Source organism: Hakea prostrata, chromosome 10, assembly GCF_041222555.1.
Source record: "Hakea prostrata isolate BN-2017 chromosome 10, UWA_Hpros_2, whole genome shotgun sequence".
Classification (NCBI taxonomy): domain Eukaryota; kingdom Viridiplantae; phylum Streptophyta; class Magnoliopsida; order Proteales; family Proteaceae; genus Hakea; species Hakea prostrata.
In genome coordinates, this window is record NC_142609.1 from 13,065,666 (window position 1) to 13,090,101 (window position 24,436).

The following is a 24,436-nucleotide window of genomic DNA, read 5'->3' on the forward strand; positions in this document are numbered from 1 at the left end:
TTTGTTCTCTTTCACCTGTATTTTGTAATTCATGCATTTCAATTTAACAAAAATATTATGATATGTGCAGGGGTCCCTTACCAACAGCTAGGAGTAACAGGTTGGAGCATTGGGATATGGAGAAGTGGACATCTACAATCCGTCAATTTTGGAAGGCGGGAATTTAGAGGATTATTGGATACTATGCTTTTTAGCCTACAATTAGGCATGCATATTGCGAAAGGGAAGAGTATAAGGATAGACGAGATCTTGACTAATCATCATCAAATTAAGAAGCTCTTACCAAGACCTTCAATAGAGAAGTGGTCTCTAGAGGAATTACCAAGGTTATTGGACTTAGTTGACATAACAAAATTTGTGAATTACGTTGACTTCCCTAATCCAATGCTCAATCTGTATTTTGAAAAGTATGCATATTTTGCAGCCACACAGCTGAATGGTTGTAATAGTATATCACGTACAATATGTAAATGCTACCAGCACTACTTTCCTTTAATTAAAGTTTTTTCCTTCACCAAAAAAAAAAGAGAATCATGGAAGCTTGTCGTTGTGCCCTTGGTGGTCCATATGTTTGTTTCCAAAATTATTAGGCTTTATAGTTTCACCTTCTTGATGTGAAGAATCATTTGAGAGCAGATGAGGTTATGAGAGTTAAGTAGAAGATTGTAGCGAATGCTAACAACCCTTTGGTGCCACTGTTGGAATTCCAACCATTACATGTTACAGTTGGGATGTTAAAAACACACTAATTGGGGGGGAGTCATGAAGCCTTTAAGAAGCACGAATCAACTAGAGCTTGTGAGATGGCAACAACTTTAACAATTAAATGGAACGGAAAGGTGGCCCATTGCAAACAAACCAAATATGAAATATACCTAAAACCGACGCAGGGCTACATGTAGACCTGTAAATGGATAGTTGACATCCGCCTCCGAATTTGCATTCATATTTGTCTAAGGGTGTTCATATCCGAAATTTTTTTTACCAGAAAATATTCGTATTCGTCCATTAATCAACTAGATTCGGATAATTGTTTATAAGATCGGAATATCTTATTTTGGCAACTTTTGCTTGTTTTAATCCTTAATTGCTCCTATGACATGTAATAAATACATAAAAAAAAAGTCAGTTTTTAAAATTTACTAAAAAGATGTTTTAGCAATGTTACATTAGTCGGGATGACCTTGTCTATAGCATTTATGACATTTTGTCAATTTCCATTATTTGGTTCAACCGAACTTTGTGTTTTCATGCATTTATCTTTTGTATTTCTTTCTTTTCTTTGTTATGTGTCTGTATTTCTTTTCAAGTTCATGAATGAGGTTTTTCAGCTTCCTGCCAAAAGCAAGCACTATTCACCAAGCACATTGCAGACAAACCAAATATGCCTAAAATCAACGCAGGGCTACTTGTCAAGTGGGAAAATTCAATGAAAAATATGCGAAAAGTATATCAGCAAATAAAAAGGCAAAGGATGAACGTCGAATAAAGATCTTCAACATGAAGATTTACCAACAAGGAAAGCTATGCCTATGTAGCATGCTAAAAACAAGTTGTTCTCATCCGCAATATAGCACAAAATAGATAACTGGTCCAATATATAAACAATGCTTCCAGCTCCCCTCCCATATGCTTAGCTCATTTGGTGGAGGATATTAGGGAGTTATGCTCATCTTTCCTCTCGTGCTCCTTTTGTTTTGTTCCAAGAGCGATAAACGCAATTGCGGATGCTCTTGCAAGGAGGGTCCAGTCGATCCCGTGTATGGCGATTTGGCCTATTTTCATTCCTTGGCTTCTAGAGTTATGCTCTCCGATTGCCTAGGCTGTTTTGTGGGTTTTCTTCTTTTTTTCTTTTTTTTCGTTTAATGAAAATTTCTTACCAAAAAAAGAAAAGAAAAAAGAATAGATAACAAAATTCATGCTAACTTTTGCTTATCTTAACCCTTATTGTTCCTAAATCCTATGTTGACATGTAATAAATACATTAAAAAATCTGTTGTTAAAATCTTCTAAAAAGATGTTTTAGTAATGTTACATTATGTTTATTTTTTTTGGTAAAAGGTAGTTTGTTATTATGGGGTGGGAACTAAATTAGACTACAAAATTTGAAACATTTCCTCAAATCAAACCAAACAAATTTATCAAAACCAAAGAACACATACTTCTATAAATTCACATGCGAACCACGTGCATTTGCAAATGGCATTTTTCTTGAATGTATTTAAAAAAATTGTCTGTTCCAAAGAAAATTTAACATTTATTTTGCTAAATCTAATCTATTTAACATCAATTTCAAATAGAAGAGGGAACTTTTCTCATGACCTTTTTTTAGTTGAATTTTGGTGGGCCATCGTAATCTTGATCTTTAATTGCAAACGGTTCCAAAACTCGTTGTATGGTTAGTGCGCAGGACTGAAGCTCACTGAGTTTTACGGTTTTTCCACCCAAAAAGGAAAAATAACTTTAAACAGATACTCTCATGTTTTTTGTGAGAATTTGATCAGATATATATATTTTTTAATTTTTTTGGTAAGAGACTTTGATCAACGTTTGAAACAGAATATCTAGTAGTCAAACAATATAAAGTTATTTTCATGTTTGAGATTGTAATGCAATGATCTTCAACTTTTCGTTGCACGAGAGTTGAAAATTTGATCCAAAGGAGAATATAAAGAGCACATATTTCAATTGGGATATTGACAGGAAAGATGCGAATACGATAATAAAGGGTATAATTCTAAAGAAATTTCTTGATTGGTTGAGTGATTACCTGCTCTGATCCAACTTCCGTAGAAGGAAGGAAACCTAGAATTTCGGGACATAATTACCGTTTTATCCAACAAATGGAAATGGAAAACTATGATTATACTATAATTCCGTTCCGATTGATGACGTGGTCACTACCCACCTCAAAGGTCAAAGGATTCAAAACGGTTAAGTGGAGATGTGAGAGAATAGAGTGTGAGAGATCAGACTCCGTAGTTCTATTGGAGGTGTGATGGCAAAGCTTCATGCAACTCTCCAATGGCGGAAAATCGAAGAAGGAAGATCTATAGCTTCTCATTACAGATTTCAACTATATAGTCTGTTATCTGTTTTAGCATGTCTCTTTATTATTTTTCCGTTCTCCAGATCGAACCAACTGGGTGGGGTAAGTTAAGTTTGAAAAGTTCAATATCTTTGTTGTGGGTTTTCAATATCTGTTACTGAGTTCCAGTTAATTGATATTAATTTGAATAAACCTAACAGTTTTGTGCTTATGGAGAGTCGGAGTCATGTGGGTCAGCATCGACAAAGCTGTTGATCAAGGGTGGAACCGTTGTAAATGCTCATCATCAGGAATTGGCTGATGTCTATGTGGAGGATGGGTTGATTGTGTCCGTTCAACCAAACATAATTGTAATTTTCTGCTACAAACTTATCATTATGGATTTATATTTTCATTTATGTTTTGGAATTATAACACCTAAGATTCTAACGCATGTTAGAAAGTAGAAATTCTAGAGTTATGCAACGTGTTAAATCAAGCCCTTTAACCTATTCTGCTAGGTTGGCCCTATCTAATGTGACTGTGCCCTGTTGAGTATGGCTTATGCTTCACATTGTGTTACCGATGGACACGGAGATCTATGTCTCTTTGGGCCTCGGAGTTTCTTTATAGTTTGGGCTTTGACCCATGAATAGCTGTGGCTCAAGGTTTCTAAGCGCATATATATATATATTCTTTTGTAACAGAACATCTGAAATAGTTGTTTAAGAAGAATATAGTGAAAAACATAATGCTGGATGTAACTTAACATTGAGGTGAACTAGGGTAAAATCCGTCTCTTTCTTTCTTTATGTTCGATTGTGTGTGATTGATCGCCCTAATCCTAACATCTGGTATTAGAGCCTGGTTCCGATTGGTTCTTTTCTTTGAAATTAGTTGCAAGGTTTTTGGTGAGATTCGATCTCCGGAGATGTTGGGTCACCGAATCGAGGTGGAGAAGTTCGGAAGAAAGGGTTTTGAGTTGTGGAAGCTAAAGATGGAGGCTTTACTCTTAGATAGAGATCTGTGGTATGTGGTTGAAGATGATAAACCATTTGTGCTAGCGAAAACCGCTGAAGGTGGATCATCAGAGGCGGTTGTGTCTGTTGAGATGAAGGAATGGATAAAAAACGATCGGAAGGCTCAAAGTCTGATCTGGTTGTGCCTTACTGATAATGTTTTGGTGAACATGACTTTTAAGAATACAACGAAGGATCTCTGGACGAATTTGGGAAGCCTTTATGAAAGCAAATCACTCGTGAATAGGTTGTTTCTGTGAAAGAAGTTGTACAATCTATGAATGAGTGAAAGTGATTCGTTTTCTGAACATTTAAATGAATTTAATACTATATGTGGACAACATGCATCTATAGATGTTAATCTAGATGAGGAAGATAAAGCTTTTACTTTACTTTGTTCACTACCTAACTAATAGGAGCATATAATTATTTCGATTGGCTATGGTGTTAGCAAACTATCTTTTGAGACCTTAGTAGCAACCTTGTTGTCCAAGGAGATGAGAAAGATGGGTTCTGAAAGTACCACGTATGAGGTTCTGTTGGTTAGAGGGAGAAGCAGGGAGAAATCTAAATTTGGTGATAGAGGTAAATCTAGGGGATAGATCTAAATCCCGAGATAAATTTGGAGTAAAGTGTTGGAAGTGCAAAAAGGTTGGACATTTAAAGAAGGATTGTAGAAGTAAAAGTGTAGGCCTAGAAAAGCGAGATGAGGTATAATCTTCTGCTACAAAGAAGGACGACAATAATAGCATAGGAGATCTGTACATGGTAGGTAGCTCATCTCAGAGTGATTGCAATGAACGGATAATTGATATTGGAACATCTTTCCATATGACACCTCATAGGGAATGGTTTTGTAGTTATGAGCCATATCACGAGGGCATAATGAGAACAAAAGATGACACAAAACTTGATATAGTTGGTTGTGGGAAGGTGTGGCTGAAGATAAAAGATGGAACAATCAAGGATTTGCCTAGTGTGATGCATATTCTTGGCCTTACCAAAAATCTTATCTCAGTGGGAACTATGGCAGATGTTGGTGTCAAATTCAGCTTGACAAGTTTTCATGCTAACTAACTCGTGGGTCTATGGTAATTACAAGAGGAGAACGACATGGGAGCTATGGAAACTAATGTGTAACACAGTGTTTAGTGGCGAGAGCTATATCTCTAAGCAGGTGAAGGAGGACACTTCAATGTTATGGCATAAAAGGTTGGTCATATTGGTTGGAAGGAACTAGAGACCTTGACAACAAAGAAGCTAGTGGATGGAATGCCAAGATGTTCTATGGGATTTGAGTTCTTGTGAACATTGTTTATATGGGAAAACAAAAGTGGGTTTCATTTAAATCCAAAGGAGGTAAAGCAAAAGGTATTTTGGACTTGATCCATAGTGATGTCTTTGAACATACACCTAATGCATCACTTGGAAAATCGAGGTATTATGTTTCTTTTACTGATGATTTTTCAAGATATGTGTGGTTAGTTTTCTTGCAAAGCAAATATGAGGTGTTTGAAAAATTTCAAGAGTTCAACGCCTTGGTAGAATATCAATTTGATAGAAAAATCAAAGTACTGAGGACTGACAATAGAAAAGAATATTGTTCAACAAAGTTCAACAAATTTTGTGTGAACAATGGAATTGCAAGGCAGAATACACAAACATATTCGCCTCAGCAAAAGATGGAGTGGCAGAGAGGTTGAATCAAACACTAATGGAGAAAGCAAGATGCTTGTTGAGCGGTGCAAGCTTAGCAGTTGAATTTTGGGCAGAAGCAATGGCTACTGCCTGTTATCTCAAAAATAGGTCCCCTACCTTCGCTTTGAAGGATCAGATCCCATTTGAAGCATTGTTTGGGAAGAGGCCGGACATTTCTCATCTCAAAGTGTTTGGTTGAGTGGCATATGTGCAAGTGCCAAAGGAGAAAAGAAATAAGTTTGACAACACGTTAGAGAAGTGCATCTTTATTGGGTACAAGGATGGTATCAAGGGATATTAGTTGTGGAATCTAGAAACTAGACGTATCTCTTATAGTAGAGATGTGTTCATAGAATCAAATTTGAATTAGATTTTTCTAGATGCTCCAGAAAGGCCACAGACAGTGAAGTTAGATGTGGGTTTTGAAGAAGAGTCACACAGCCAGCACACAAATTGGAGCAAAAAACTCAGATTCTGAATCTGTCGAACCTTATGAGACAGAGGATATGGATTCTGAAACTAAGGTTGAGGCTGAGGCTAAGGTTGAAGCAACAGCTGGTCTAGTGTTAAGGAGATCCACCGGGGAAAGAAGAGAGACAGAGGATATGGATTCTGAAACTGAGGTTGAGGCTGAGGCTAAGGTTGAAGCAACAACTGGTCTAGTGTTAAGGAGATCCACGGGGGAAAGAAGACCATCTGAAGAGGTATACACCTGATAATTATATTCTTTATGCCATAATGATAATTGTGCCTTGAAACAATAAAACAAGCTAGAAGCTTGGATAATGCCAAATAGTGGGAGGAGGCTATGGAAGATGAGATGATCTCCCTAAATGAAAACAAAACTTGGAGTTTGGTGAGACTACCTACAGATTGCAAGACGATTGAATGCAAGTGGGTGTTTAAGAAAAAAGGTTGGTGCATGGGGAGATTGAACGCTACAAAGCTCGGTTGGTTGCAAAGGGATACTCTCAGATTGAATGGGTTGATTATGGTGAGGTATTTTCACCTGTTGCAAAATTATATTCCATAAGACTTGTTTTATCTGTAGCAGCTGCATACAATTTGGAGGTGGAGCAACTGGATGTAAAGACTGCATTCCTCTATGGTGATTTGGAGAAGGATATCTACATGAAGTAGCCAGAGGGATTTGTCGTCAGAGGAAATGAAGACTTAGTGTGCTAGTTGAATAAGTCTTTGTATGGTTTGAAACAGTCTCCTAAGATGTGGTACCAGAAAGTCGACTCATATGCCTTGAAGCTTGGGTTTGACCGTTGTGATGCTGATCATTGTGTTTATGTAAAAATGTTAGAAGATAACATTGTTATTTTAACCTTGTATGTAGATGATATGTTGCTTATTGGGAAGAATATGAAGATGAGTATAGTTAAAGGACTACTAGTAGAGTAGTTTGAGATGAAAGATTTAGGCCCAACAAATCTAATCTTAGGGATGCAGATTAAGAGGGACCGTGAAAAAGGAAGGTTGTTGTTAAGTCAAAAGAAATATATTGAAAATGTTCTGAAGAAATTCAATATGTCAGATTGCAAGCCAGTGAAAACTCCCATGCTGACAGGTTGCAAGTTATTAGCTCTCTAGTGCTCCAAGACTGAAGAGGAGGAAGAAGAAATGTCATCAATTTCCTGTGCAAGTGTAGTTGGGAGTTTGATGTACACCATGATTTGTACTCATTCATATATTGCCCAAGAGTGGGAGTATTAAGGAGATATATGTCCAAGCTGGGGAAAGAGCATTGGATGGTAGTGAAGCGTGTGTTTCGCCATCTTTGTGGTACATCTGATATTGAGTTATGCTATGAAGGCATGGAGAGCTCAAAGGGACAACCACCATTATAGTTACAGTACTCTATGGATGCTGGATGGAGGTCACATTGATAGTAGAAGATCTACTAGTGGATATGTCGTTTCCTTATTTGGCGGAGCTATCAATTGGATGAGCAACAGGCAGAGCACAGTTGCCTTATCTACTACAGAGGTAGAGTACATGGCCTTAACACATGCTGTAATATAAAGAGCTTGGTTTTACAAAAGGTGGAGTGGCAGTTGGTGTGATAGCCAGAGTGCAATATCCTTGGCCAAAAACCTAGGTTTTCATGCAACGACCAAGCACATCAGCATACAATACCATTTTATCAGATAGAAGATAGAACAAAAGGTTGTGATGCTAAAGAAAATTGACACATAAGTAAATAATGTTGATCGTTCTTACCAAGGCAGTGAGTCCAGAGAAGTTTGAATGGTGTACAACTGCTTTGGGTTTGAGGAAGCATGTGAAGCATTCACCAAGTGGTAGAATGTTGAGTATGGCTTAGGCTTCACATTGTGTCGCCGATGGACACGAGGGTCCCACTCCCCGATGAGCGTGCCAGGGTCTTGGGAGGCCACCTGGGGGTAGGGCCCTGGAGCCTGTAGAGGACCCATGTCTCTTTAGGCCTCACAGTTGTGGGCTTGGGTCCATGAATAGCTGTGGCTTAGGGTTTCTAAGCGCATATATATATATATATATATATATATATATATATATATATATATATATATATTTCTCTTGTAATAGAACATTTGAAATAGTTGTTTGAGAAGAATATAGAGAAAAACCTAATGCTGGACGTAGCCTCACATTGAGGTGAACCAAGGTAAATCCATGTCTCTTTTTTTCTTGTTTTTTGTTCGATTGTGTGTGATTGATCGCTCTAATCCTAACATGCCCCCATTAGACATATAACAAATTATTCATTAAATAGATTACTATCTTATGGTAAGTGAGTTATGCTAGTGTTTCTTTGAAAGTTTTAATTTTGTTTTAATTATTTTTTAAGTATAAGTTTGTGGCTAGGTATCAATAATCAATTAGTTAAGAAAAATAGATCTTAAGCTGAATATGCAAGGTTAGATATTTTCCTATATAATCTGAAAATCCGTATCGTTGTGTTTGATTCTTCTCTTCCACTCTTTAACTTCAATCAAGCTTGGTTCATGATTTTCGGTACTCAGTAATTTATTTCTTACAATATGACTTTTCTTGGTATGTGTTGTCATAAGGAATTTAGTTGTTGTCATAAGGAATGTAGTTTATATTTATGTCATTAAATCCATAAAGTTAAGTTATACCTTTTTCTTGTTCTCTTCTTTTTACTATTATTTTTTTTTGGGGGTGGGGGGGGGGGGGGAGGAGGAGGTACGGTTTGGGGGATGATCAAAAATCAGAAAGAAAAATAAAAGACAATTGATATATATATATAGTCGACCGATATGATGTATGGTGTGAAGTGTTGGGCTGTTAAGAAGCATCATATAGATAAACCTAGTGCACCAAAAATGAGGATGCTAAGATGGATGAGTGGCAAAACTAGGAAGGCTATAAGGTAAGTAATGACTGTATTAGAGGGATCTAGGGGTAACTCTGAACTCTGATAAATGATAAGCTATGAGAAAGTCGATTGAGATGGCATAACCATGTTTGATGGGGGCCTTTGAATGCCCCTGTATAGAGAAGTGATTTAATTTAGATCAAAGGAGCTAGAAGAGCTAGGGGCAGACTTAAGATAACCTTAGGAGAAGTGGCAAGAAATGATGTGCATGGTTTAGGCGTTACATCTAGCATAGCCTCAGAGTGTCAAATAGAGTAGATTGGAAGGCAAGAATCCATGTACATTTAGTTGGGATAAGGCTTCTTCTTCTTGTTGTTGTAGACAGTGTAGGGTACAGTTTTCTCATTCATTTAAAGTCAAATTTATCAGGGGAACAAATGTACAATGATGATAAATTTCTTTAAGGCAATTTACTTGCTTCTGTATTCCTTTGGTTGGTGATGATTCAACTGTTTTGTGAATTATGTTAACAAGTATGTGATAAAATGATCATGTATACATGTATGTGAAGGGTAAAACTCTGTTCTTGATGGGCTTCTATCTACTCTATACAGTCTAGAAAGGCTGTCTTCTTGGAGCATTTTATTATCATCTCAATAGAATTTGATCTCTTTGTGAACAAATTGGAAGAAAGAAGAAAAAAGATGGATTCTTCAAAGAAAGGACTGTTATAGTTTACTACTTGTGGAAACCATAAAATTCAAGAATAGTTGCGCACACAGCCTTCTAGGATATAGTATCCTTAGCAAGTACCCCCTGTTCAGCCTAGTAGGAATCTAGCTAATGGTCAGAAAATTCAGTGAAATTTTGGCCTCAAATTTACCATTTACCCTCCCATCTAATGCCATTCCCTGCCAGACATCCACTGTTTTCTTGTTCCTCTTGTAATTGAGAATTTTCAGTTCTTTTTCTTGTAAGCAAACTCACCAGGGTTCTTCTGAAAATTGTGATTTGAAAAGGGTTGGAAGCCTGGGGTCTTCAGTCTACTTTTTGGGCCCATTTGACCCTCTATGTGGCAGATCTAGATTGCCTACTCAAATTCGTTGCTTAATGCCAGTTGGAAATAAAAACCAACTCCAAAATCCGATTTCGGTTCTTATCCTTCTCTTTCATTTCCTTTGGATTCCCAATGGGCCTCTAAATAAGACAGACCCATAAAAGTAAAACAATGTAACTGACCCAAATTTTGAACTGAAAATACCCTGCTGATACAAATCCAGCACCAGATTGGCCTATTTTCATTTGAAATCAACGTAGGGTTGGTAGATTTGAGGATTGGGCCTTTGTTTTATACTTTTATGTGGTAATGGGCCTATTCCATGGGCTCAAAGTTTAGCATGTAGGACCAAGTATGAAAGTAGGTTAGTTATAAGGGCAGCAGAGTCTTTTGTGTTTTATTTCCATTTTAAGAGTCTAAGTCAGTTTCTATTTTCCTAGTTGTTAGTTAATTTTTATGTCCTAATTTCACTAGAACTTCTCATGCAACGGTATGAATAGCCCATCATCTATTAGAATAGACTACTGTTGATTAATGGATTATTTCCCTTCAAGCCTTGAGAGCTTTTGTGTGTCTTGATGCTACAACTATTGGTTTATGTTAACTTTGGTCAAAGAAGGACCAAGAATTGAGCATCCCATTGAGCTTCTTGGTGAAGTCAAGCCAAATCCTTGCTATGGCTGAATAGATAGCCTTCAAGAAACCATTCCATTCGTTCCAAATTCTACAAGGGTCCTCATCTAGGTATCTATAGCCTACATTCCATTTCCCTTCTCATATCACCCTTTTCTATTTTTCCTGAATTTTTGGACTTTTCAAGAGACCCAAAATTCAATGTAGATCTACACCAATCTAATTGCTAGTTTTGTCCCGCATTTTAGGTACATTATTCCCTAGCCCTATTGACCTGAGATCCTCATTTGACCCCATTCTGACTATCCAATTTCAAGATATAAATATTTTCTTGAATTTTTGTACTTTTGAAAACCCCCCAAACAATAAACTTCTTATTGTCTAATTCAACCATCCAAACCCAACCAAACTTGGGGAACCATATCTCTATATTACCTATTACCTACATTCCCTCCAAGTTGCAACCCATTCTCACACCTATAGACCCTAGTTCCCATTTCAAGGGATTTATCTCATAATCCCCATGGGATGGGTTACGTATCCTTGATATCCTCAATGTCATTTAAAAGCACATGATTTTTAAACACAAAGCCCTATTTTAACATTTCTTCCCTAAAAACCAAACATATCCACTGCATATAAGTTGGTTCTCTTAAAGATCTTGAAAGAACTGGCCCTCATTTAATTGAGACTACATCAAGTGGTATCAGAGCAAAGATGAACTAGCAATGGCAGAATATGATAGATGTTAAATGTATTCTCAGGTTCATCAGTGTAGGTATAGAGGCATAATAGAATGGCATAGCTCTCCAAAGGCATATGAGTTAGTTTCCTCAAAAGATCTTGGAAGAATTGACTCTCATTCAATTGATGCTACATCACTTGCAGTATTGTAAGTTTTTAATTTGAAAAGCTCTAGAGTGTAAACCCAAACGTAAATCGGTTCCTTAGCAACACTCCTTGATCATAATCAACTCAGGCAATTTGGATGGTGCTCAGCCCATGTGAATTGCCAAGTTCAGGTCCTGAGGAACCCAAGCTTCAGAAAATAGGGTTGGGTTGGCCTGGATGGAGCCTGAATTTTGACAGATTTTCACTGTCTGATACAGTCTTTGCAATCTGTACTACTCTTACACTATTTTAAGTGTACTCCATGATTGTCACTTAGTGTACCAAAAGAAAAATGGTGAAAACATTTATTAAATATATTATTTACTATATAAATATGTATTCTTTGATGAGTGTCAAGTTGGATCACTCTGGGAAAGTCAGGTCCAAGACTGATCTGGAAAATGACTCAAAACCTTTTAGATACATAACCAGAGGTCCAGAGTGCTATCATATGTATATGCATTTGTACCTAGATGAATTTATTAGCTTCTCTTGTAGTAATGTGGTTATCACTACATCACTTTGGCTTTTGGGGGTAGTTTACTTGATGTTGTAAGTTTATTTTAAACCTAAAAATGTTTATTTTCTATTCACAGGTTGGTGATGATGTTACCGTGCTTGATGCCACTGGGAAGTATGTCATGCCAGGTGATAATTCTTAGTTTTTGATTTAAGAAACAGGAGAATGGCATGAGCCCTCAAGTGCTTTCCTCTTTATGTGTGTGTGTGTGTCTGTATTCAAGTTGCTATAATATCTCTGGTTTTATAGATTTTTGCCACATGCAATGGAGTTTGATATCACTGTTTTGAAGGTTTTATTCAATATAGATTCTTGATGCTGATTATTGTGGATTGTCCATTCTATTACTATTTGGATCGTTGAAAATGAAATTGTAAACAGCCTCTACTGAGAAGCAGGGGTAACGATGATTACTTTACCCTACTGAGACCCTGCAGTGGTGGGAGCTTCATGCACTGGGACACTCTTTTTTCACTGTTGAAGAAGAGTATGATGGGCTTAGATCCACCTAACAAGTAGTTTGCGGAAACCATTGAAAACTTGATTACTAGGTTATAAATAATTCTATTTGAACAAGAAAGGTTCGACTTAGACAGTATTTGCCACTATTACCATATTGGTTTTAACAACAAATCTAGAAGATTAAATAATAAAGCTATTGATCATCAGTAAGTACCCAGAATCAGCAGGGATTACAGAATGTATCTCTGATGGCAGACTTGAATAGAATCAAAACTGATATAAATAGCTGACTGTGATCTGAAGAACAAGATGGAATAAGAAATGATATATACTCTGGGATCACCAGTCACCAACATAGAACCTGATTAGAATCACCATAGAGTTTGATGGTGGCAACTAGCTTCTCTTTCCACCCCAAAAACAGTGGGCTTTTGATCCTTAGAAGTGCTATAAATAGACCACTAGTAGGCCTGAATTGTATTGGTCATAAGGAAATCCTTTCACCCAAGAGAAACAAATAGTAACTACTTGAATTAAAAAAAATAGAGTCAGCAGTAACTTCAACTTTAACAAACTAGAAGTAACAACTTAAATAAAAAGCAAAAACAGCAATTAGTAACCCATAGGTTGTTCTCTCTTTTTAGGGTGCCCTAAACAAGGTAAACTCTTAATAAATGAAGGATAAGATGGGAGTCTCAGAAAGCTGGACTCAACTATAAGTAACAAGATAAAAGTGGGAATAAAAAATTTGACAACACTAGTATAATGAGCATAGAATGTGTCCCATGATGGAAAAAATGCTGCTGGTTCATATCTGAACCACTAGTCAATGCCACAGCCTAGTTTAGGAGTGAGTCAGCTCAAATGAGTTGACCTGCGCTGTTTTTCTTCTTTACTATCTCTGTAAGTACGTAACTCCTACACGGGTACATTATAATGTCTATTTACCAAAAACATTCTCAGTGGTTTGGAGTGATTATTGGTGCAAGGTTTCATCTTGGTTGAGCCTATCATGGTGGGTATGGGCACTTTGCACTGTCTAGTATGGGTTGAGGCATGAAATATGCCTTCTTATCTTCCACCATACTTAATGCATAAAAACATCTTTTGAGTTCAAAGGGCTTCTCCCATTGTAATATGGTTTACTCATGTCTGTGTCAACATCGACATGTTACCTCGTCCAGTATAATAAATAAGACCCATTAAGACAGAGTTCAAAATTTTTTTCTGGCTATTTAACAGGTGGAATTGATCCTCACACGCATCTAGCAATGGAGTTTATGGGTACTGAGACCATTGATGACTTTTTCAGCGGACAAGCAGCTGCATTGGCTGGGGGAACTACAATGCACATTGATTTTGTCATACCAGTTAATGGGAGTCTGACTGCAGGCTTTGAAACCTATACAAAAAAGGCACAAAAGTCATGCATGGATTATGGTTTCCACATGGCCATTACAAAATGGGATGAAGATGTTGCAAGAGAGATGGAAGTCATGGTTCAGGAGAGAGGTTAGGTCATTGTGTGGAGTGGATGAATTGTAATTGAAAATATTTTTCTACTGATGATTGTGCCCTTTTGCTGTATAGGTATAAACTCTTTCAAGTTTTTCCTTGCCTACAAAGGGTCCCTTATGATCAGCGATGAACTTCTATTGGAAGGCTTGAAGAAATGCAAGTCTCTTGGTGCTTTGGCTATGGTTCATGCAGAAAATGGAGATGCTGTTGCTGAAGGACAAAAAAGAATGATTGATCTTGGTATTACTGGTCCAGAGGGACATGCACTTTCAAGACCCCCTATGGTAAGTGGTAACTAGATTATCAGCATATTCTTTGATTTTCTTTTCCTGCCAGATCAACCAACATTTAATTGGAATTCCGTTGTGGCAGTTAACAGTTATTTGTTTGAGCAGTTAAGTTTCTCAAATGGGTTCAAATCATGGTTGAGGTGCTAATCAAGTATGCGGTTAAGGAGATTAGAACTAGTGATTGTTTCATTACTTGCTGTAACATAATAGAATGTTCCAAAGGGATTATACCAAGTATTGCTATATGTTTGCTACCATGAAATGTGGAAGGTATAATATGTCCAGGTGTAGCTGAAGAGGGACTGAGATGGGCCTCTGGCCCCATTTATGTACCCGAAAACAAAAGGAAGAGGGACTGATGGCCTGGTATACCAGCTTTGTCCTTTAAGATGAGAGCAAAGGCAGGATATCACTTCTTGGTAAATTCCTACTTTAATTAGAAGTATCCTGGTGACAACTAAAGTCTAACATATATGAAGCAGGCTTACTCTACCACTGCAGTTCATCTCTTTTGAGGGTGTGAAGGCAAGGATATGGACTCTCTAACCATCTTTCCTTTCTTCTCCTCCCAAAACAGATAACTTTTTGCTCCTTTTTGGACTAGTCCTGGTAGAATGGTATAAGAATATATGACCTTTTTAGATGTGAAGAAATTTAGGTTGTTTTGTGTTGAACCAGTTTCATCATTTTGTACAATAATCAACACACTTGTACAGATATGAAGTATGAAATAACTCACTAGTATCTGATTGTTGTGCAGGTTTTCTTTTGTAGAATCATTTGATCATTTTGTCAAGTAATAAAGACAGATATGAAGAGTGGAACAGCTCATTAATATCTGAATTGTTGATCCTAATCAATTAAACTAACAAAAACTGGTATCACAAGTCAAAACTATTTTCTTGTTGCTATTGTCATAAATTTAAAACTTTATGGCCCCACTTCTTTGTTTAATAAGGTCTTTTTCTGGAAAATTTGCTTCAGGACACCCAAAGCTATAATAGTTCTACTTTAATGACTTCCAAGTACAAAGCGTGACGTAAAAACATCAATCAAGTATAAAGCATGAGATGAAAATAATCAATCATATGAGTAATAGAATACATGGAGGTTAAAGAACTGGGATTATGTAAAAGGGTTTGCTAGTCCAATGTGTGACCCCCCCACCTCCGACATGCATAACACGACAAACAGAAAAAGTAGGGTAAAACACAATAAATTCGCGTGTGAGGTTAAAAAACAAGGATTGCCCAACAACAAACAAAAAACAGCCAATGCATGATTATGGATGGGGACCTCCCAAATGCAAATAAATACTAGAATAAATAAGATGTAAACGCATCAGGCTAAAAACACTTAAGGTACAAACAATAAAGGGTGCAAGCTGAGGTATTTGTTAGAGGAAGATCCAAAGAGCAAGAGTGATGAAATATCCTTCTGTTGGCAAGAGTAACAAAAGAAAACTCAGCCTTATTCCAACTTAATGGGTTGGCGATGTAGTAGCCTTGGCCTGGCCAAACCAACATGATCCATGTTGGAAACTCAGACCAAGGGCTGGGCCTAGACCAGATTTCTGGTTTAGAAAAGGCTGGGTTTTGTAATATTAGTAATATTTATTTACTTTTATGGGGTAGATTATGTATGATTCCCTCAGATATTTTCTTATTTTAAATGTGGGTTCTATTAGTTGGTTTCTTATTTCAGTTGGTGCTACTCTAGTTAGGTTTCTATTTTTGAGACAAGGCTTATTCTCTATTTACTATATAACTGCATGAGGATTCTTGGAGTTCTGATTATGAAATTTGCTTAGTGAAGAAATCCAATGTGTGTGACTGTGTTCTCCTCTTTCCTATTCTCCTAATTCACTCTCAGTGCAGCCCATGTCAGGCTCTGCATTAGTTGGCTATCCAGATCCAAACAAAACAACAACTTGCCTTGTGATTAAAAGGAAGTTTTCTGGTTATGGAAACCCAATTAGGAGTGATTTAATTAAAAATATATAGAAAAATAGACCAAATATGTGTTCATGGTACCGTTCACATGAACAGCGTCACAGCTTACATTTTGCAGCTTTCTAGGATATCTTGTGGGTCCATCAAGTGGAGAAAGTTTTAATGCTGGGCTGCCAAAGTTTAGCTTCTATCTTCACTCTAAGAGTAGGCTTAGCTTGCTATTTCCTTAAATTTATAATTTCAATTTGTTAGTATTTTTTTCTTTTCTCCAAAGTAGGAGTTTCTATTTTGATCCTTAGCAGCTAGGTATATAGTTTTGTTGTACCTGTAGTCTCCTTTTTTCAGATTTTTTTCAGTTAACTGAATTGGGACTCCTTTTTTTGGTAATTCACTTATTATAAATAATACTATGACGCTCAGCAGAGTAGGGCAGTGATGTAAGAGAAAAGGCTTCTGGTTGAAGTTCTGAAGATGGGGTAACAGTGTAAGGTCGTGGGTAAGATGCAGTGGGCTAGAGAATGATGGGCTGAGAGAGCTGATCCTATCCCCCTTCCAATTGCCCTTCTTCTTCATATGTAAACAGAAAAGAAAAGCAACAAAATGTCAGTTGATGTTCTATTAAATGTTTCTTCCAATTATTCATACAATACCTATTGCACTAGTTTTCCTGGGTTTAAGGTTGTATTGGAGAAAGAAGAAATTATATAGGAGGAAAACGGAGTCCTAACATGCACAAACTCAATTCATTCTTTTCTATTCCATCCCTAATAAACGATGATACATGAAAACCAAATAACCCTAATCCTAATTTAAATCCAAAGTGGATCCTAAAATAAAAATTACTGCATAAACTGAATAAGTAAACCTAAAATGATCAAATATCCTACTAAACCCATTCATCTCCAGCTGGATACACATGTAGATTTGGGTCAGTTCAAGGCTTGCTGCATCGATTACTCTTCCATAATTTCATGGTATGGCTCATAAATCTTAGTTCCTATATTTTTGTTGATTTTTGAAATCCTTCTCACATTCATCTTATTCAACTCAGAACCTTTTGGAATTTTTTTTTCTGCTGGTGAATGCTTCCTATCACTGATTAATCATTAAATTTGAGCATTATCTGCACACTGTTTGACCTCAAAAGTTCTGCGATCAGTTTCACTGTGTATTCTGGACTTTCAATTTTCCAAACTCCAGCATAGAAACACTATATCTTTTAACCAAACCATGGGTAAGATAATACCAGGACTATTTAAAGGTTCATTAACCTTGTTTGTGACCTTGACGTGAAAATCTCTGCTTCCATGCATTTCAACCATTGAATTACTCATTCACTTAAACTACTCAATCAAATCACCATACATCAACTTAAATTCCATGGGTTTTGCTGGTTCCAATGAGTTTGGATTGACTTCACCAACCATGACATTGTCACCCTCTAGTTGATTGGGTCCTGTTAAGAGAGACAATTGTGGTAGAATTGCTTGAATTGATCAGTGTGATCTCAAGCTCTCTATTTATAATAAAGTGGAAAGAGCACGATTACATAGATACCCTAGCTTGGGTAACAAGAAATAGGATTATTGGCAATACTAATGGCATCCTTGTTGTCGCAATATAGCATCATAGGGTTTAGAACTTGGACTCCGATATCTTCTAGTAGGCCTTTCAACTATAGTAGCTCACAAACTCCACGAATCATAGCTCTATATTCAGCTTTGGTATTGGATAAAGCTACCACATTTTATTTTTTTTACTCCTCTAGTATTAGATACCTCCAACAAAGGTACAATAACCTGAAATTGACTTTCTATTAGGAGATCCAGCCCAGTCTGCATCAATGTATGCTTCTACCCTTAGATTATTAGTGGGTGACAGAAGTATTCCTTTTCCAGGAGTTCCCTTCAAATATTGTAATATTCTGGTAACAACCTTCATATGAGTTAGGATCATGCATGAACTGGCTCACTTTCCCCACGGCATAAGAAATGTTTGCCTAGTTTGGGTCCTTTGGGATAAGTAAATAAGCTTACCTACTAGCCTTTGATATCTTCCTTTGTCCACTGATTCTCCCTCATTTTCCTTAAGTTCAGCTTTAGCCTTAATGGGGGTATCAACTGCTTTACAACCCAACAGTCCCACTTTTGATAATAAATCTAGGACATACTTCCTCTAGGATAGGTATATACCGTTCTTTGATCAAGCCACCTCAATCTTTATGAAGTACTGTAATTTCCTTAGATTTTTAATCTCAAATTCTCTGCCAAGAAAATCCTTCAACCTTTGAATTTCTTGACTATCATTCCTTGTGATGACAATATTGTCCACATAAATGATGTGAAGTGTAATATTGGTACCTAACTTCTTGACAAATAGTGTATGATCAACATTGCTTTGCTTGTATCCAATAGAGGTCACTGCCTTTTGAAGGCATCCAAACCAGCATCTGGGATACTGTTTTAACCCATAAATTGACCTCTTCAACCAACAAACTTTCTTTGCAATATTGTCATTGGAGAAACCATGTGGATTTCTATATAAACTTCTTCCCCCAACTCCCCAACTCCTTTTCTAACACCAATAGGAAGATTAGAAGAAGATACCTTAGGGGGAACAATAGAATCTGATTCAGGAGCAAAGGACTGAAGTGGTAACATGTCACTTTTCTTCACCTGCTTTGGCTGATTGTAATATTTCCTCTGATAAGTCTGCAACTCCTTATTTTGGTCAATTTTGGTTTAAAAGACCTGAATAGTGCGCCTCACAGGAGTGGTCTCCCCCTGACCAGGTTCAAATGGAGGGGGAGAATTAGAGTCCTCAGGTATAGTGGCCAAAGTCTCCCCCTAGTCAAGAAACTCTTCTTGAACTCCAAGTTGTGTTGTGGTGGTGTGTGGGACTCTATGTGTGTGATAGGAAGGTTTAGAGTTGGAAAGAACACCTCTCCTCTAGGACTCTCCCCCTAAAGAGGTGTATAATAAAGGCAATATTCATTAGCAATTACATCTATGGGTATAATGGTTTTCTTGAAAAGGGGATGATAACATTTGTACCCTTCTTGAGTAGCAGAATACCCTAGAAATATGCAGCGCAGGCCGCGGGGAGCTAGCTTACTCTGGTGGGCTGTGTTTTGGCATAACACATATCCAAACACTTTTGGGAGAATAACAAAAGAAGAGGCTCCCTGGAGAATCTCATTAAGACATTTAAAACCAAATACCCTACTGGGTTCAATGGGGTTTTAAGGATGGGTTCAATCATTCAAGAAATAGAAGAAGGTGATGGAAGAGGAAGGCTAGCAGGGCAGGTTGGATGGCGGTAGTAGGACGATATTGTGAGGGTTCTGGTTGAGGCGATGAGACTAAAGACCTAAGGGATCTCTTTAATGGTGACGATGGGATCTCTGCGATGGTCAGAAGATGAATTTTGGTTACAAATGAAGTAGCAGTGGTGGATGGAGATGATGGGATCTCTACGATGGTCAGGTGATGGAGAGTAACAACGGTGGTCGGGCGATGGAGAGTAGCAGTGGTGGTGAAGATGAGTAGCAGCGGTTGATGAAGATGAGTAGCAGCGGTGGGGAATCTTTGTTAGTGAGAGAAAAAAATCTTCCTTAGGTAGAATCGATCTTTCCGTCTTCTTCCTATTCTCTCTTTTTTTCCCCCTTTCCTAATCGATCTTTGGATTTGATACCATGTTTGGAGAGACTATTGTGGTAGAAATGCTTTAATTGATCAGTGTGGTCTCAAGCCCTCTATTTATAATAAAGTGGAAGAGCACGATTACATAAATACACCTTACTTAGGTAACAAGAAATAGGAAATTACATGAACCAAAACTCTAACAGAGTTGAACTCCTACTAGAACTCAACCAACCGGTCCATTGTCTAAACTAGATTAATGCCATTGGAAACAATATGGTTGATAATGGATAGTGGTGGAAAATAAAGAAATCAAAAAATTGAAAAGACCAAGAAGAAAAAATTAGTAGGATGAGTTTTACATCTTGGAGATCTCAAACCCGGATGGTTTGTCAGCAATGGACTACTGAAGGGAACAGGCCACAAAAGCTCTGGTAGGTATTCTGTTAAACATTTCTTGTAAGTGAGTTGTGGTAAGAGAGGTGCTGCTGGTCCTTCTAATATCCAGAAGGAGAGGACTGAGGAACTCATTAGTCAAATTTTGGTGTGTGGTGGGTATTGTTGGGTTTTTGAACTTGCTGGTGGTATGATAGACTTAGAGCAGATCTTTTAGGGCCTGTGGTTATAGAACATTTAGATATGCTGATCTTTCCTCACTAGTCACTACTAAGCTCATTTGACTCTATGGTTTTCCCTGGCAGTTAGAAAAGCTAGAATGTACTTCTACCTCAATAGAGGAAATCCCTATGGTGGATTTGTACTTTGTCGTTAGTTTTCCTAGTTAGATTAGAATTTCTAATTATCTTTGTTTTTCCTATATAGGTTCTTGTATTATTTTATTTCTAGCATTTGTACTGTTACCCTGAGTATGGGTTACTAGTAGTAATATATTATATAAGAAGACCAGCATGGGTGTCGGTACGATCCACTCTTAGCAGTGTCACTCTCTTCTCTCAATTTTCTCTGTTTCTTTCTACAGTTACTGGTGTTCAGTCAATGATACTGTGAGTTGTGACACTTGTCTTATGGCAAATATCTGTTTTCTCTTTGTAATGAATGTCAGCAAAGTCATGCTTTGGTTCAATTAACCACATAGTTCACTTTTGTGCAGCTGGAAGGAGAAGCAACTGCTAGAGCCATTCGTTTGGCTGGGTTTGTTAATGTACCACTTTATGTTGTTCATGTGATGAGCATTGATGCAATGGAGGAGATAGCCAAAGCTCAAAAATCAGGTTGGAGCTATTTATACTTGTCGAGGAAATATACTTGATGCATATTATTGCAGTAATGAGTTCATCATATTCTGATTTGAATTATTTCATTATACTTGCTTTTGCATATTAAATGAGTTCTTGTTCTGTGCAAATCATCCAATTACCCTAACACTGTAAGTGTATCCTCACAATGATTCCATATCAAAAGCTTCACTGGTTGTCCACAACTATAAGGCACTGAATTTTGCTATGTCCTATTGTCCTTCAAAGAATGTGGTAACAGTAAATGGATTAGTGGCTGAAAATATGAAATAAAAATACCAAAATTGCAATAGGCATTAGGCAGCTGAGGTTCAAAATCATAGTGAGCAGAATTCTGGTGGCTTCCACAAGTCACAGTGGCAGTTCTATTTTAGTCCTTGTTTTATGGTTTTGGCATTAAAATTGCTTACAACTGCCACTCTGAAAAATTGAATCAAAACTTGATTTCATGGTTTTGTTGTTAAATTGTGTGACACTGCCACATCAGAAAAGTTAATTCGTTGCTCCTCTGAGTAAACAAGATGAGATGACATGTACTTTTTATCAGATTTAGGTTGTAAGTGTTTGGTTTTAGATTTTGATTAATAAAAGTGAGGCAAACATACATGGGGTTTCCTTGGCATTTAGAATGGAACTAGATTACTTATTTTGCTATAAATGTTTTTGTCTATGATGTTAATTTACCTTGAGATTTGTATCTTATACATCTCTTGTTCGTATAAATTCTATATTTTATTATGAATTCAGATGTTAGTGTTGCAGTTTATATCTTTACGCACACACACCCTGTTTCTCTCTCCCTCTCTGAAACAGTTTCAAGCTCTTAGAGCATTGCGCATTTTCCATCCCCTGTTTCTATAGCCACTTTATGTTTAGGTCACTTAGAAATAAACTGTACAGGGAATTAGTTGACAACATGTTCCACGTGAAAATTATATTTCTATTTCAATGCTAATTTTATGTTTTTGTGTATTCATTCTCTCTCTACAACATGTCCTTTTGTTGAGGTCATGGGATTGCTTTGCCAGTCCTTATTGGGGAATATTTAGGGTGTCCATATCTTCTCCTCTTTTATCCACATGAAAGGATGGCCTGGCCAAACCATATTGTAGCAATCCTCTGAATTCAATACACATTCAATGGCATAATCCCTGTTAGCCCTTACCTTTACAGAGATCCAGATATTGGAGTTTTACCCCATCAGATTTCCTGGAAATCCTTAAATTTTGTTACTCAGGTTTCAAATTAGCTATTGCCCTGAAAAACTACTTTATCTTTTACCGTTTGAATGGCAGCCAAACAAATTAAAAACCTGAGTCTTAACTCTGAACATTAGCCTACAGGAACAGTGGTTGATTAAGAGATTCTTGTAAGCTTTGAAAGGTAATTGCTCAGAGTAGCCCCCAATGGGGAATCTATAGTTTACAATCTGAGTAAGTCCTACTCTGAGTAGCAAAAGATATAAAAGTACAAGAAGGGATAGAAAAACCAGTCTAGAACCGAAATAGGAAACAAAAACAACACACAAAATAAATAAAAGGAGCACGACTCCAATATGAAGTAGGAGAGGAGTCCAAGTACAAATAGGAGAGGGATGATCCATCTGAGTTAGCACAAGATCGAGAGGAACTTTTCTAGTCCTTCTCTCAACACCATAGTTGTCACGGCGATGAGGCGATGCGAGGCGGCTCAAGCTAGTTGAGGCAATGAGTCGAGGGCACCCCGGCGCTTGACGGTTGGGTGGGAAATTTTAGTGACATCTCATTTACTCCAATTCTTATAAATCTATCTATCTTATATGTAATATAATAATAATAAATAAATATAATATTAGCCTACCTCAGTCTCCACTACTACAACCCCTGTGTCTTAATAAAAGTTGCCGGAGAAGGGGGTCTCCCGCTGCGGTCGTCCGGTGGGGGGGGGTTGGGTGGGTGGGGTGGCTCGTCGCTTTTCTCTTTCTTTTGTTTGTTTTTTTTTTTATTTTAACATTTGATCACTGTGCGCTTCTTGCATTGGTTCCTGTTCTTTACATTGGAATCTAATGTAATTCAATATTGCCTTCGTTTGGCATCTTTCTGTGTTTAAGAAAAGCGCGCCTGGGGTATGGCTCCGAGGCTCTTGAGGCGCCTCTCCCCCGGCGGTCGCCTTTGCCTGTGGGCGCCCTTTGGGCTCCGGGTGCCCGGCGCCGGCGCGCCTGCCTTGCTCACCTCCCCCTCAAGTTGGGGCATACATATCAAACGTGCCCAACTTGTTTGAAAATGGAAACACCCATCCAGGTAACCTTCTGGTGAAGACATCTGCTACTTGATCTTTAGACCATACAGATTATGCCGCTTTCCAACTTCTCTTCTGTGAAATGCTTGTCAATCTCTATATGCTTTGTCTTGTCATGTTGTAATGGATTATAGGCAATTCGTATAGCTGCTTTATCGTCACGGCCGAGCATCATAAGAAGGGGCACTGGCACACCTAGATCTTCTACTAGACCACGTAACCATAATAGCTCTCAAACCCCTTGCGCCATAGCTTGAAACTCTACTTTAGCACTAGACCTTGTAATAGCATTTCGCTTCTTGCTTCACCAAATAACCTGAGGTGGACTTTCAATCATGTGAACCTCTCTAATCTGCATCAGTGTAAGCTTCAATACGGAATTGATTATTTGGGGATAAGAAAACACCTTTGCCTGGGGTTGATTTCATGTAATGAAGAATTTCAAAGATGGTAGCATATGATTGGAATGCGAATTGTTCATGAATTGATGACAATACTAATTGCAACAAAAATTTCAGGTCCTGTATAAGGTAGATTAGCTTACCATTAGTTGCTGATAGCATCCTTTATCAAAAGGTTCCCCTTCTTTATCTTTGAGCCGGATAGCAACTTCGGGAGGAGTATCGCTTGGATGACAACCTAGTAAGCTTGTTTCAGATAGCAAGTCTAGGACATACTTTCTTTGGGATAGAAATATGCTTTAGCTGAATAAGCAACTTCAATCCCTAAAAAGTATCTTAATTGTCCTATTTCCTTTATATCAAATTCATGACTTAAGAATTTTTTCAATTTCCATATTTCTTCATCATAATTGCTTATCTTGACTATATCGTCAAGATAGATATAGTCAAGATAGACAAGAAAGT

General features: G+C 37.5%; 1 protein-coding gene across 1 annotated transcript in view; it reads left to right on the plus strand.

The window, feature by feature from the left end:
* The first annotated feature begins 2,796 nt into the window (after positions 1 to 2,796).
* Positions 2,797 to 24,436, plus strand: part of LOC149001964 (dihydropyrimidinase-like) — a 30,890-nt gene continuing 9,250 nt past the window's right edge. Inside the window, exons 1-6 of the mRNA XM_089136542.1 lie at positions 2,797 to 3,151; positions 3,250 to 3,399; positions 12,251 to 12,302; positions 13,879 to 14,148; positions 14,227 to 14,438; positions 21,149 to 21,269. Of these exons, the coding sequence (XP_088992668.1) occupies positions 2,999 to 3,151; positions 3,250 to 3,399; positions 12,251 to 12,302; positions 13,879 to 14,148; positions 14,227 to 14,438; positions 21,149 to 21,269 (958 nt within the window). The 5' untranslated portion in view covers positions 2,797 to 2,998. The remainder of the gene's footprint in view (positions 3,152 to 3,249; positions 3,400 to 12,250; positions 12,303 to 13,878; positions 14,149 to 14,226; positions 14,439 to 21,148; positions 21,270 to 24,436) is intronic.